This window comes from Siphateles boraxobius, unplaced genomic scaffold, assembly GCF_051911475.1.
Source record: "Siphateles boraxobius isolate OS27281-9 unplaced genomic scaffold, OSU_SipBor_1 65, whole genome shotgun sequence".
Taxonomy (NCBI): Eukaryota; Metazoa; Chordata; class Actinopteri; order Cypriniformes; family Leuciscidae; genus Siphateles; species Siphateles boraxobius.
In genome coordinates this window covers 21708302-21721609 of record NW_027509192.1, presented here as the reverse complement: position 1 = coordinate 21721609, position 13308 = coordinate 21708302, and the positions used below count along the sequence as shown (strand labels likewise).

At 40.8% G+C, this 13308-nt stretch overlaps 1 protein-coding gene across 8 annotated transcripts in view; it reads right to left on the bottom strand.

Moving 5' to 3' along the window:
- Positions 1–960: 960 nt before the first annotated feature.
- Positions 961–13308, bottom strand: part of lsm14aa (LSM14A mRNA processing body assembly factor a) — a 33756-nt gene continuing 21408 nt past the window's right edge. For 2 of the 8 annotated variants that reach the window (XM_077211497.1, XM_077211495.1), the window contains 6 exons: positions 11392–11472; positions 10424–10603; positions 8099–8261; positions 7969–8007; positions 7644–7869; positions 961–3054 (listed from right to left, as the gene is read on the bottom strand). In XM_077211497.1, coding sequence (XP_077067612.1) covers positions 3031–3054; positions 7644–7869; positions 7969–8007; positions 8099–8261; positions 10424–10603; positions 11392–11472 — 713 coding nt within the window. In that variant the 3' untranslated portion in view covers positions 961–3030. Of the gene's footprint in view, positions 6339–7530; positions 7870–7968; positions 8008–8098; positions 8262–10423; positions 10604–11391; positions 11473–13308 lie in introns of all 8 variants that reach the window. The other 6 variants (XR_013196693.1, XR_013196691.1, XM_077211498.1 and 3 more) reach the window with 3 other exon arrangements.

The window sequence follows — 13308 nt, the reverse complement described above, 5'->3', positions numbered from 1 at the left end:
ATTCACATCCCTACGCGAGGCGAACTATTCTCAAAGACTTACTTTTAGTCATTATTTGGGTAGCACACACATTCTGAATGCCTTCGGCAGAATGCAAATGAGCCATTTTAATCTAGATTAATTCAAAGATTACACTGAGATCAATCTAGATTAAAAAAATAATCTATGCCCACCTCTAATATATATATATATATATATATATATATATATATATATATATATACATATATATATATATACACACACTATTTAGCTAGTTGGCAAGGCAACATTTCTTATTTGGATAAGATTAACTTGAGTTAAAATAACTAAAACTAAAATAAACATTAATAAAAAATAAAAATACAGAGCCCCTATAAGGACGCATGGTGACAGAAAAAAAGATTATATATTTTGATCTCTCACAAGATTTGTGCTCCCGAGAAACTTTAGCATTTCCTCGCAACTTTAAAAAAGTAAAATGAAAAATATAAAAATAAACCAATTCAAAATATTAAAGACTAAGAGTCCTAAAATATGCTACTAAAATACCTTTTAAATTGTTTTAATCATATTTTGTCATGCTTTAAACTACACTTATGATGTTACTAACACACTAGAGCACATGTGAATTAAATAATTATGATGAACTCTAGCGTGATATTTGATATTGCATTTCAAGTTAACATTTTAAATGTACTAAATTCATTGCAACTTCATTACAAATGCAATCACAAACACAATACATGACATAAGTAACAAACTATGGTGTTGTTAGTTTATGTCAGAATACTTTAAACATGCTTCAAATACTAAAGTAATTCTATTCAACATTTACCTCGCCTACATTTCCCATTTGAAATGAACATGCAATAAAGTGTCTCAAATCATCACAATCAAAGTTTACTATTTCCGTAATAAGTAACCATTTTAAAACTAAGCTAAGTATGGAGTGTAATGAAGCAAACAAATCACACAACAGATATTAAACAGTTTATTCTTGCATCGAGTAGACACCTCTACATGTAGATGAACAGACGCCATGCTGAGGTTCAGAAGAGTGTGTGTCGACCGGTGGAAGGATTGTGTTTAAAGACATTCCCAGAACAGTATTTGCCTCAGATTTCCCTTTTACACGCGAGTATTACTGTCCCGACACTGAACACACACACAACTGGGATTTATTTAACTGGGTAAAACAGTCTCTAAAAGGGGCGGGGACAGAATTAAACGAGCTGACTAATAATACTAGCTGAATCCTTTTAACCTTTAACGCTCCTAATTATACATTTAAAAGAGTGAAACTGTAGGACGTGTTGTTCCTGGGTAAAGGGATCCCTTCTGTTTTTGCTCATATTTATTGATATAATATGCTTAGCTCCATTACTAAACCCTCCATCATGTCCTGTGCTATGGATGATTTACTAACGTCAAATTTAAACAGGAACAAAGCGTCTATTCTCTGAATTTAAGAGAAAAGTGCAAGATGATATTTTACACAAGATCCAAAATTCAAAGTGTTTTGGGTCTTACAGACTTGTACTTTAATATATAATCTGAAAACAAAGTTTATTTCATAACCAACTTGCCCAAATATCCCAACAATTTAAACAAACATTTAACAAGACTAAACATTTTAGCAGTGATGTCATAACCATACGCTACACAACCAGATCTGAAGTGAACGGATAATCAAAACCGGCCAGTTAAAATATCAAATCTTCCAACTTTAGTGACATAAAACTGCGAGGACAACGTAAAGATGTCAGAGGCCAAATGAAAAAGAAATCTTGAGTGCTCTATAGGTGTGGATATGACATCACGGTGTGCACGTCAGGTAAAGCATGAGGTTGCGTGACACTATGACATCATGCTAGTGCGGTCAGTGATTATAAACACACAGTAGCTGAACAGGGAGAGAAGGGAAAGCATTATAACACTAGACCACATTCTTGCTTTCAGCGCTCACTTAAAGACACTAATGAATCACTTGTCAAATAATGGTCAAGACTCTTTTCCCAGCGAGCTCTAGGCTCAGGGTAGACGTGAAGAATATCCGATCTCAACGCTGGACGAGTCGTATAACTGTTAGTGGTGAGTGACAAACGCATCGCATTCAAAGTAGAGTTGTGTAGATCACAGAGTAGCATTATTTTCTTAGTAAAGATGGGACATTGGAAACGTCTGCTACAAAGTGCTACATACTGCAAAGTGAACCTCGAAGAGAAATCCATATCATATATAAACATATCGCTGAGTCACTTCGCATTGCTTGACCATATCGTGTCGTTTTAGTTTCAATTGTGGCATTTCATCCTCGAAAAGTAATTGCTTCCCTCAAAGGCAGCATTTACGTGTTTTTTTTTTCTACTTTTTTTTTCATTTTATCTAAAATGTTTTTTAGTGAAATTCTATCAATACTGACACTCGCCTCGAAGCGCTAATCCAGAAACGACTCGACGAATATCACTGAAACTATAGACTCTTCAAAAGGATACATGTATCCAGAGAAACCCAAGTCAAATTGTACCACGTTTGTAAATATCTAATAAAAAAAATCCCTACATGCTACAGGAACCGTGACGTTGGGGGTTGAAGGATGCAATTACGTTAGAAAAATATGGTAATATATAACTTAGCTTCAGGCGGTCTATTCTGAGGACACTTTAAGATACTTTATAGCAAAACAAGTCAAAAATAAAGCTCATTCAAAATCATCAATGCGTTATTATAGATAATCCGTATAGCTGTAAGCAGCAGTGTATCAAATTCAGGTTGAGCATGGAAGGTCAACACAACAAAAAGTCCCTCAGAAGCCAGAATATATTTCAATCCATCCGGAAATATTATTCTCAAATTAACAATTCGGAAAAATTGCATTTGTTCCCCTCCTCCGGAAGAAACGGAGTAGATGTTTGATTAATATCCAGGTTTCAAGCAGTCGAACCCCAGTGCTGGTGACAGATTTACAACACGTACATGATCTCCTGGTCTGACCCGAAACACAGTTCCCACACAAACCAGGACTTCTGGATCCCTCTCCCGCCAGCACTACGCAGAGATCTTGTTGTCCTTCTGGAGAAACAAACATTTGCTAGTTATTTCACAATTCAGTTAAAACTACAAACCAACAGTAATAAAAGGTGTTGGGGAATAGTTTTTTTTCTCTATATTTAACACCTGATTCTAACAATTAACATGAAATATCACAAATAAAATCATAAGACAGGGTTGTACACTCAGTAGTGGCTAGCTAATCTACAACAAACTGTTGGCTAATAGCACTTATATTTCCCATACATTTAAGAATCTATGGGTTCAATATGCATCACATGACTAAACATGCGTCATCGTTTTCAAATGCCTGTTTTCACAGTCCACACTTCAACACGAAAACAGCGTTTTCTAATGTATTGTTTAATAAAAGCTTTGTTTTTATAAATAAAATGGCTGTCTCGGTGTGGACGAAAGTTTTTCAATCGAAACCGCACGAGTGTGAGCAAGGCCTCAGTGAACACTCTCTAGACACACTGCATGTTACAGCAATCCCCGATTGTGCCGATTCTGACATTTGGGTTTTAGGGAGAAATGACAGCGCACCGCTGTGAAGGGAAGGAAGTTGCGCTAGACAAATCGCGGTGTTGTATTACAAATTTATTGAATGTTTAATTTAGGTTCCAATACAATAGTATCAGGGATGGGGAATTTCCGGTAACGTGCTGATTTCTGTATACTTCATTTACATGCTTTGTTCAAGAGTGTCTCCACCTCCGTGTAAATCCCTCCCCCTTGAAAAGTATAAACAGTGTTTAAGCTATTGAGTTTAGACTTGGAAGCTACAACATTGCAACAGCATAGTCCTCAATAAAGAGTAACTTCTGCTTGAAAAATATCCCAACGTCTCTGAAGAAAAAGCGTCTAGCTTTTAATAGTTTTACCTCAAATATATTCTTTTTATAATCCTTAGAAGCCGAAATCAAATCAAATTAGATCAATATCACAGGTGTTAAGTGTAAGCAAACGTTCTCTCGTCACTAGTTAAGCAGGGGCTGTCGTGTGATCTCTCGCTTCTGGATTGCGAATAGCAAAAATGCATCAGACAAATAGTTTAATATGATCGCATATAGAAACGGCGGGCAAGATAACGTCTATATAGCAATAATAAATACCGGTAACGTCAGAGCTTATCAATACAACGATCTTTCATAATTCAGCCCCGGGGCCCATTTAAAGGGGACCTATTATGCAAAATTCACTTTTGCATTGTGTTTGGACATAAATGTGTGATGGCAGTGTGTGTACACAACTACCCTGCAGTGATACAAATCCATCCACTCCTTTTTATTTAAATCCTCATAAATCATAAGCAGTGTCTCCCAAGGACCCGTTTGACAGACACTGGCCCCGCCCACGAGTGTTGACAGACTCTGGCCCCGCCCACGAGTGTTGACAGACTCTGGCCCCGCCCACGAGTGTTGACAGACTCTGGCCCCGCCCACGAGTGTTGACAGACACTGGCCCCGCCCACGAGTGTTGACAGACACTGGCCCCGCCCACGAGTGTTGACAGACACTGGCCCCGCCCACGAGTGTTGACAGACACTGGCCCCGCCCACGAGTGTTGACAGACACTGGCCCCGCCCACGAGTGTTGACAGACACTGGCCCCGCCCACGAGTGTTGACAGACACTGGCCCCGCCCACGAGTGTTGACAGACACTGGCCCCGCCCACGAGTGTTGACAGACACTGGCCCCGCCCACGAGTGTTGACAGACACTGGCCCCGCCCACGAGTGTTGACAGACACTGGCCCCGCCCACGAGTGTTGACAGACACTGGCCCCGCCCACGAGTGTTGACAGACACTGGCCCCGCCCACGAGTGTTGACAGACACTGGCCCCGCCCACGAGTGTTGACAGACACTGGCCCCGCCCACGAGTGTTGACAGACACTGGCCCCGCCCACGAGTGTTGACAGACACTGGCCCCGCCCACGAGTGTTGACAGACACTGGCCCCGCCCACGAGTGTTGACAGACACTGGCCCCGCCCACGAGTGTTGACAGACACTGGCCCCGCCCACGAGTGTTGACAGACACTGGCCCCGCCCACGAGTGTTGACAGACACTGGCCCCGCCCACGAGTGTTGACAGACACTGGCCCCGCCCACGAGTGTTGACAGACACTGGCCCCGCCCACGAGTGTTGACAGACACTGGCCCCGCCCACGAGTGTTGACAGACACTGGCCCCGCCCACGAGTGTTGACAGACACTGGCCCCGCCCACGAGTGTTGACAGACACTGGCCCCGCCCACGAGTGTTGACAGACACAGGCCCCGCCCAAGTGTGGACAGACACAGGCCCCGCCCACGAGTGTTGACAGACACTGGCGTTTTAACATTGAACCGCCCTGATCGAGTTCACAGCGAGTTGAGTTGTACACATCCGCCATTGCTGCACTGACGAGAATGTCTCCCAAGCGTTGTCTGTGTTGTGTAGCTGGATGTATTAATCCATATAGCTCTATCCATTTACTCCCGAAATCTGAGCCGCTGAAGACGAGGTGGATTCATTTTGTTTTTGAAGAAAATGCTCCCTCAACTCTACCAAAATTCGTTTGTCTGCTCGAATCATTTTACACCGGACAGCTTTTTGATCGAGGCTCAGTATAAAGCACGTTTTGCAAAAAAATTGCTCCTGAAGGATGTATCAGTGCCAACAGTTCGTGATCCAGCTACACATCTAGAAGTATTACGCATTTGTTTTCCAAATTGCCTTTGAATTTGTCAAGCTCATAACAACATGTTAGACTTATAAAGTTTGTGATAGCACAATGAGTCCAGCTATGTTGTTATTTTTTTATCGCGCTAATAGTGGAATCTTTATTTGTAAAGGACAGCACATCAGAACAGAGCAGCGAAACAAGAGACACTGCTTGCCAGACAGACGCAAAACCGCTGACCAAGTCTGTTGTATGTCTGTGTCGCAATTTGGTCTACAGCCTCTCCAAAACTGTCCGATTCCGGTTCAGACATATACGGCTGAACAACATTACTTGCAGTTTCAGACATTTTCATAGTATGAAAGTGTGATGGATTTGTTATTGCTGTCATGCAGTCCTAGAAGATCCTCCCTCGTCTGAAAAGCAGCTCATTAGCATTTAAAGGCAAACACACTAAAACGTTGTGTTTTTGCACGAGCCCAAATTTGGCAATTTTAACATGGTATAAAAAATGATATGTGGGGTATTTTGAGCCAAGACTTCACATACACACTCTGGGAACATCAAATAATTGTTTTAGATCTTGTGAAAAGAGTCATGATAGGTCCCCTTTAATACCCAGTTTTGATGCCCATTCATACCTGCTATTAGGGCTGCAACAACTAATCGATAAAATCGATTATAATCGATTATGAAAATCGTTGTCAACGAATGTCATTATCGATTAGTTGGTCTGCTTACGTCACGGGGAGCGTTTACTGGTACGCACACACACGCAAGGTCTCTCTCCCTCAGGCGCTCTGCCGAGCGCGCGCGCTACACGGTTTGGAGGTTTGGAGCAGTCTCTTATGTCTCGCATGCGCGCTCTTGCTTGCGCGCTCTAGATTTCGGGAGTTTGAACTAATTCGCGGGCATCAGGGAGCCGCAATCAATATGCGGGAGACTCCCGGACTTCCGGGATCTTGGGATGTCTGTATTTTGTCTCGAGCATCAGGTTGCGCAATCAGTTCGCTCGCAACGTAAGTGATGGATTAAAATAGCGCTACCGCAGAAATAGGTTAAATTAAAACGGTGTTTACAAAGCGAAGCACTAAATATAAAGGCAGTTAATAACAGCAGCAGTAAAATATTGTTTTTTAGTCACTGTACTCAGTGGTTTTCAGCGAATGCTTGTGCACTAATGCATAATTTCTCCTGTCCTTTACTCAAGCCTGTTAGCTTGCTGGGTAACGTTACCTCCATTCCGTTCTCTTTTTATAGCATTTGTCTACTAAGTTTTAATTGTTTTTCAAACGCGATCTACTGCGGCTCTACGTTCACACAATTGTTTTCAGTCTTTCTATATTTATTTAATCAGTTTATCCTTATATTATTCTTTTATATATTATATATAATATATATTATTATCCTTATATTCCTTATATATAATTAATTTTAAATAAAAATTAAATGAATTATATATTTTAGATGTTTTTAGTTTGTTTTTAGTTCAGATATTCACATCTGAACAACATGTTTGTGTAAATTTGTTTTAACAAAAATTGTGTTAAAACATAATATGTTGGATATCATTTTTTTAACAATAATCATGTTTGTCAACTTGCCATCAGCAATTATCATTAAAAACAATGCAAATATTGATATTAGTAAAACTCAATGTGTGGCTTTTGCACTTTTTAAAGTACACTTTTACACATAAATACCCTGATTTACGGTTTTATTTAGTCATAATAAAAAAAAATCGAATTTAATTTCTATCCGATTAATCGATTAATCGAAAAAATAATCGTCCGATTAATCGATTATCAAAATAATCGTTAGTTGCAGCCCTACCTGCTATTATCATGTAAGATATATATTTTTAAAAAGGCCAACAATTTGTGCCCTACTAGAGGAAAGTGCATTTATGTAAACTATTTATCTGTATCACAAGAATAATTTATTACCCGGTACTCAAAATCAGCGAACTCTCTTCCTCCTTGACTGCCTCTGAATCCTCCTCTGAAGCCACTTCCACCCGGGTACGACCCGAACGAGCCCCGACTGAAGCCACGGCCCCGGCCCCCCCTGAAGCCCATGCCTCCGCGACCTCTGAACCCTGCACGACCCCGTCGCAGCGGGATGCCGAACGTCTCCGCGTTCATCCTCCGCTCCTCTGCCCAGGTGTTCCTCCTGAAATTAAAACAAGCTCAAATACATTTCACAAAGTTTCTACACAAACTAAGGCTGACTTCCTCTGCCGTACAGCCGTTTGTCTTCTGTGGGACTTACCGGGGGAAACCGGATCCTCCAGACCTCTCGGCTGCCTTCCTGTTAAAATCAGGAACAATCATTTCACAATCAGATCATGGTTGTTGCATCATGTACCAAAAGTACGATTTTCCCACATGGATCATCTGACCTTGTATCATCACAGGAGATGTTGTCGAAAAAGGACTTGGTTTTATCGTAGTAGCAGTTTGATCCGAGAGGAACTTCCTCATCAGCGTTTCCTTCACTGTTCTGAGTGTCCACTCCTGAATCAGCCTTATCCTCGCCATTCAAGGCTTTTTCAGGCTTCTCATCTGAACAAACATACACAATTAATACAGAGATCTATACCTGCATGAGTGTTAGACTACAGCATGAGAATCACATTTTCTTTTCCTTTGTAAAAAGCTGTGCTTAATTGTATTGAATGTGAACTTGCAGTGTTCTTCAGATCTTAAAAGTATGAGACATCATTGTACTTGTACCAATATGATATGAAATAAAATTATTTTCCATAATGTAATGATAAAAATTAAACTTTCATATATTTTAGATTAATTGCACACCAACTGAAATATTTCAGGTCTTTTATTGCTTTAATACTGATGATTTTGGCATACAGCTCATGAAAACCCAAAATTCCTATCTCAAAATTAGCATATAATGAAAAGGGTCTCTAAACGAGCTATTAACCTAATCATCTGAATCAACTGATTAACTCTAAACACCTGCAAAATATTCCTGAGGCTTTTAAAAACTCCCAGCCTGTTTCATTACTCAAAACCGCAATCATGGGTAAGACTGCCGACCTGACTGCTGTCCAGAAGGCCATCATTGACACCCTCAAGCAAGAGGGTAAGACACAGAAAGACATTTCTGAACAAATAGGCTGTTCCCAGAGTGCTGTATCAAGGCACCTCAGTGGGAAGTCTGTGGGAAGGAAAAAGTGTGGCAAAAAACGCTGCACAACGAGAAGAGGTGACCGGACCCTGAGGAAGGTTGTGGAGAAGGACCGATTCCAGACCTTGGGGGACCTGCGGAAGCAGTGGACTGAGTCTGGAGTAGAAACATGTAGAAACATGGAGTAGAGCCACCGTGCACAGGCGTGTGCAGGAAATGGGCTACAGGTGCCACATTCCCCAGGTCAATCCACTTTTGAACCAGAAACAGCGGCAGAAGCGCGTGACCTGGGCTACAGAGAAGCAGCACTGGACTGTTGCTCAGTGGTCCAAAGTACTTTTTTGAGATGAAAGCAAATTTTGCATGTCATTCAGAAATCAAGGTGCCAGAGTCTGGAGGAAGACTGGGGAGAAGGAAATGCCAAAATGCCTGAAGTCCAGTGTCAAGTACCCACAGTCAGTGATGGTCTGGGGTGCCATGTCAGCTGCTGGTGTTGGCCCACTGTGTTTTATCAAGGGCAGGGTCAATGCAGCTAGCTATCAGGAGATTTTGGAGCACATGCTTCTATCTGCTGAAAAGCTTTATGGAGATGAAGATTTCATTTTTCAGCACGACCTTGCACCTGCTCACAGTGCCAAAACCACTGGTAAATGGTTTACTGACCATGGTATTACTGTGCTCAATTGGCCTGCCAACTCTCCTGACCTGAACCCCATAGAGAATCTGTGGGATATTGTGAAGAGAAAGTTGAGAGACGCAAGACCCAACACTCTGGATGAGCTTAAGGCCGCTATCGAAGCATCCTGGGCCTCCATAACACCTCAGCAGTGCCACAGGCTGATTGCCTCCATGCCACGCCGCATTGAAGCAGTCATTTCTGCAAAAGGATTCCCGACCAAGTATTGAGTGCATAACTGAACATAATTATTTGAAGGTTGACTTTTTTTGTATTAAAAACACTTCTTTTATTGGTCGGATGAAATATGCAATTTTTTTATAGGAATTTTGGGTTTTCATGAGCTGTATGCCGAAATCATCAGTATTAAAACAAAAGACCTGAAATATTTCAGTTGGTGTGCAATGAATCTAAAATGTATGAAAGTTTAATTTGTATCATTACATTATGGAAAATAATGAACTTTATCACAATATGCTAATTTTTTTAGAAGGACCTGTACATCTAAGTATATTTAGTTTGGCATAAATGTTGAACCATATTTAAAACTGTGGAAACAAATGAAATTACAAATAAAGTACGTAAGCCCTAAAAAGGTCGAGAAAAGCACTATAAAGTTCAGCTGACTGCATTTAACAAATTTAAACTAATACACTTTCCTTGTAATTAACAAGCATTTAAATGTCAAAAAACATTACACTGTTTACAGTTAACATTCTTTTAAAAGCATAATAGATAAGTAAATCTGAAACAACAGATTTGTGGCACTTCTGTTTTGCTGTTCACAGTGCCGGGCATAATTCTAGCTTATATCGGCAGCTCACATTAACTCCCGTTCTTTTTTGGAGATCTATTGAAACAGTTGATTTACTTGCTCTCTTTTTAGTAGTCAGTTTGTACCTTTCAGCTTGAGTTTGCTCTGGAACTCCTTGTCAATCTCGTCTTTGTTGAACTGAGCATTGGCGCTCTCAAAGTCAAAGTCTTTCTCAAACTTCATGGGTCCTTCTCTGCGCACAGGGAACCGACCTCGACCCCGGTGACCTCCAGCGCGCCCGCGGCGAGCAGCGGGATGGCCACCGGCTGAAAACACACAAGAACTGGGTTATTATTGCTCTACAAAACACATATTACGTCACAAATACATATTTTTAATGTGGGCCATATATGAAGTAAAAAATCAAAGATTGCAAAAAAGGATCCATTCTAAGCATGCTGTGTGACGTTCAGTTGCTAGAAATATACAAGAAAGTCTATTACCACCTCATAGAGGCCTTGGCAGACATTAGTTTAGTTGTTGGTGTAGAGAAAAATGCAGAAGTTGTTAACTGAAGGTAAATCAAGCCGATTACAATGAAAGCATCACTGCAAGTAAACAAATACAGCTTGTGTGAACAGCATCATACGGACACAAAGCCCTTTCCACACAGAGCAGTGCGAACACATTTCTACTGAGTCGAGGGTGTAGAAACCCCTTAAACCAGCTGTTTTTTAAGCAGTCTGCTTACAATATTTAAAGGTATAATGATGGGTAAAAACAGCGTTTGAGTGAATCTCATGAAAACACTCAGGCCAGCAAAGCAAGTGAATAATGCATTATATGCTTAATGTACTTTATGCATTATTTGCTTAATGTACTTTATGCATTATTTTCTCCCTTTTGATTTTGGGGTGAAGCATGTTCTCATCAGGTTGCATGAGATTCACCCTTTCACAAGTTCCGATAAATGAAGAAAGCTTGCTAAAATGTCATTGTATACGGACAGATGTGAAATACAGACGGGCGAAGCTCTAATAGGAATCATGCAGTTTTAGACATCCAACGGCACAGTGTTACTGCAGTGAGGGGCGTTCAGCAGAGGCGTTATAACCTGCGGGCCGTTTAGTAGCGTCCCCGTTTCCTCCTCTGGACTGACTGGACTCTGGTTGGCTTGGTTTCGGGACATCAGTACCTGGGAGAGTATAGCTCTTCAGGATCTATGACACATTAAGCTCTACCAAATCCTTGTAGCAGAACCTGTTTTTAACACTAGCATTGCTCAAACGGTGTCATATACCTCGATTTTTAATATTGTTCCTCTCTTCAGAAGCACTAATAAAAAGCCTGTAATTCCTGGAAAATTATAGGCTTTCCAGAATCCATCAAGTTTGTCAAGTAACTAACAGCCTGAGTCAAAGGCTGTGTCTTAAAAACTACAGTACCTACCCGGACAGCATGTTGGGGCATCAGAGGCCCAAACGTTATTGCAGTTCTACTTCAGGCCCGTTCACACCAGGAACGATAACAATAAAGATATCTATAACGAGAACTATATTAGCGTCCACACCAGCAGACGATATCCATCAGTTTTGTCGTCTGCCGCTTCAGAAGCTCTTTAAAGTTAAGTGGATTCTGATTGGCTGTCAATGTTTATATCATTCATCAACTGGAAAAGAAAATTCTGAAAGTGATCAGCAATATAATTTCTCTTTGCCATTGTTGCAGTTGTGGTATGGACTCTTTTATATCTTGAATTATTTTTATTATTTAATTATAATTATAATTATCAGTATCTTTATAGTTATCGTTCTTGGTGTGTGAACGGACCTGAAGGGCCTAATGTTCTTAAATGTTAAAACGACAGCAGTTTCGCTAGACTGGCATGACAAATTAAATTACCTTGGATGTTAAAACATGTTCTCCACACTAGGAGTTATGGGCCGTTCACACCAAGAACGGTAACTATAATGATGACTATATTTGCGTCCACACTAACGAACGATAACGGTCTGTTCATTCTTAGCTCGCGCGCTGCGGTTTCAAAGTGTGTAGAAAGTCATTGAACATGTTTTTGCTGTTCTTGTTACATTTACACGGCTTTAAATCAGCAGATGTCCTCAGCTTGCTCTGTTGAGTGAAGCTAGTGTAATCGATCTAATAATCTAACAGTGAATTTAGCTGACGTAGTCAATATAGTGGAATAAAAACACCTAATCTTTTTCACTGCAACTTCAAAGGAAGCAAGACAATGTTGTCGAAAGGAGTGCTGGATACCTGTAATACTTCTGTTTATTCAGAGGGTATGAACGATTGTTTTCCACATCCATTTTCTAGACTTGGGCTAGACTTGTCAACAGCACTGGACCTCGGCGATTAACTGCTCCGCAATGTCGTCTGCCTTTTTAAATGCAGGAGCCCTTAAATTAGAATGGCTTCTGATTGGCTGTCAGTGTTTTATCTTTCAACAGCTGGAAAAAAATAGTCCCAAAATAGGTATGCTCATATTGACCATTTAACCGTTAACCGAAAGTAAAAAATTTAACCGATTAATACTACCAGTTAAACTACCATTTTTTTTTTTTTTTGCTGCTGCATGGTTAAAAAAATACTATAAAAAATACTATATAGCCTATATTTAACTCACGGCGCGTCGACAGGCGCAACCACACACGTGCCGTCAGACATATTTCACTGTGCAAGCACAATGAAGCGAGTGATAAGTCCTGTGTGGGACCATTTCCACAGAAAGGGTGACGAAGTTACTTGCAAAATATGCTGTGCGGTATTAAAATACAGCAGTAGTGCAATGCAATATCACTGGCGAAGCAAACATCCACAAGCAAATGAAGCGCTTCCCAAAGCTGGCCACTGTAGCGAGACGTTATCTCTGTGTTCCCGGGATATCTGTGCCATCGGAGAGGCTGCTTTCTCCCGCGGCTCTGACTGCCCTCCAGACTAGAGCCCGACCGATATGGATTTTTGGGGGCCGATGCCGATACAAAAAAAAAGCCTGATGCCGATATATCAG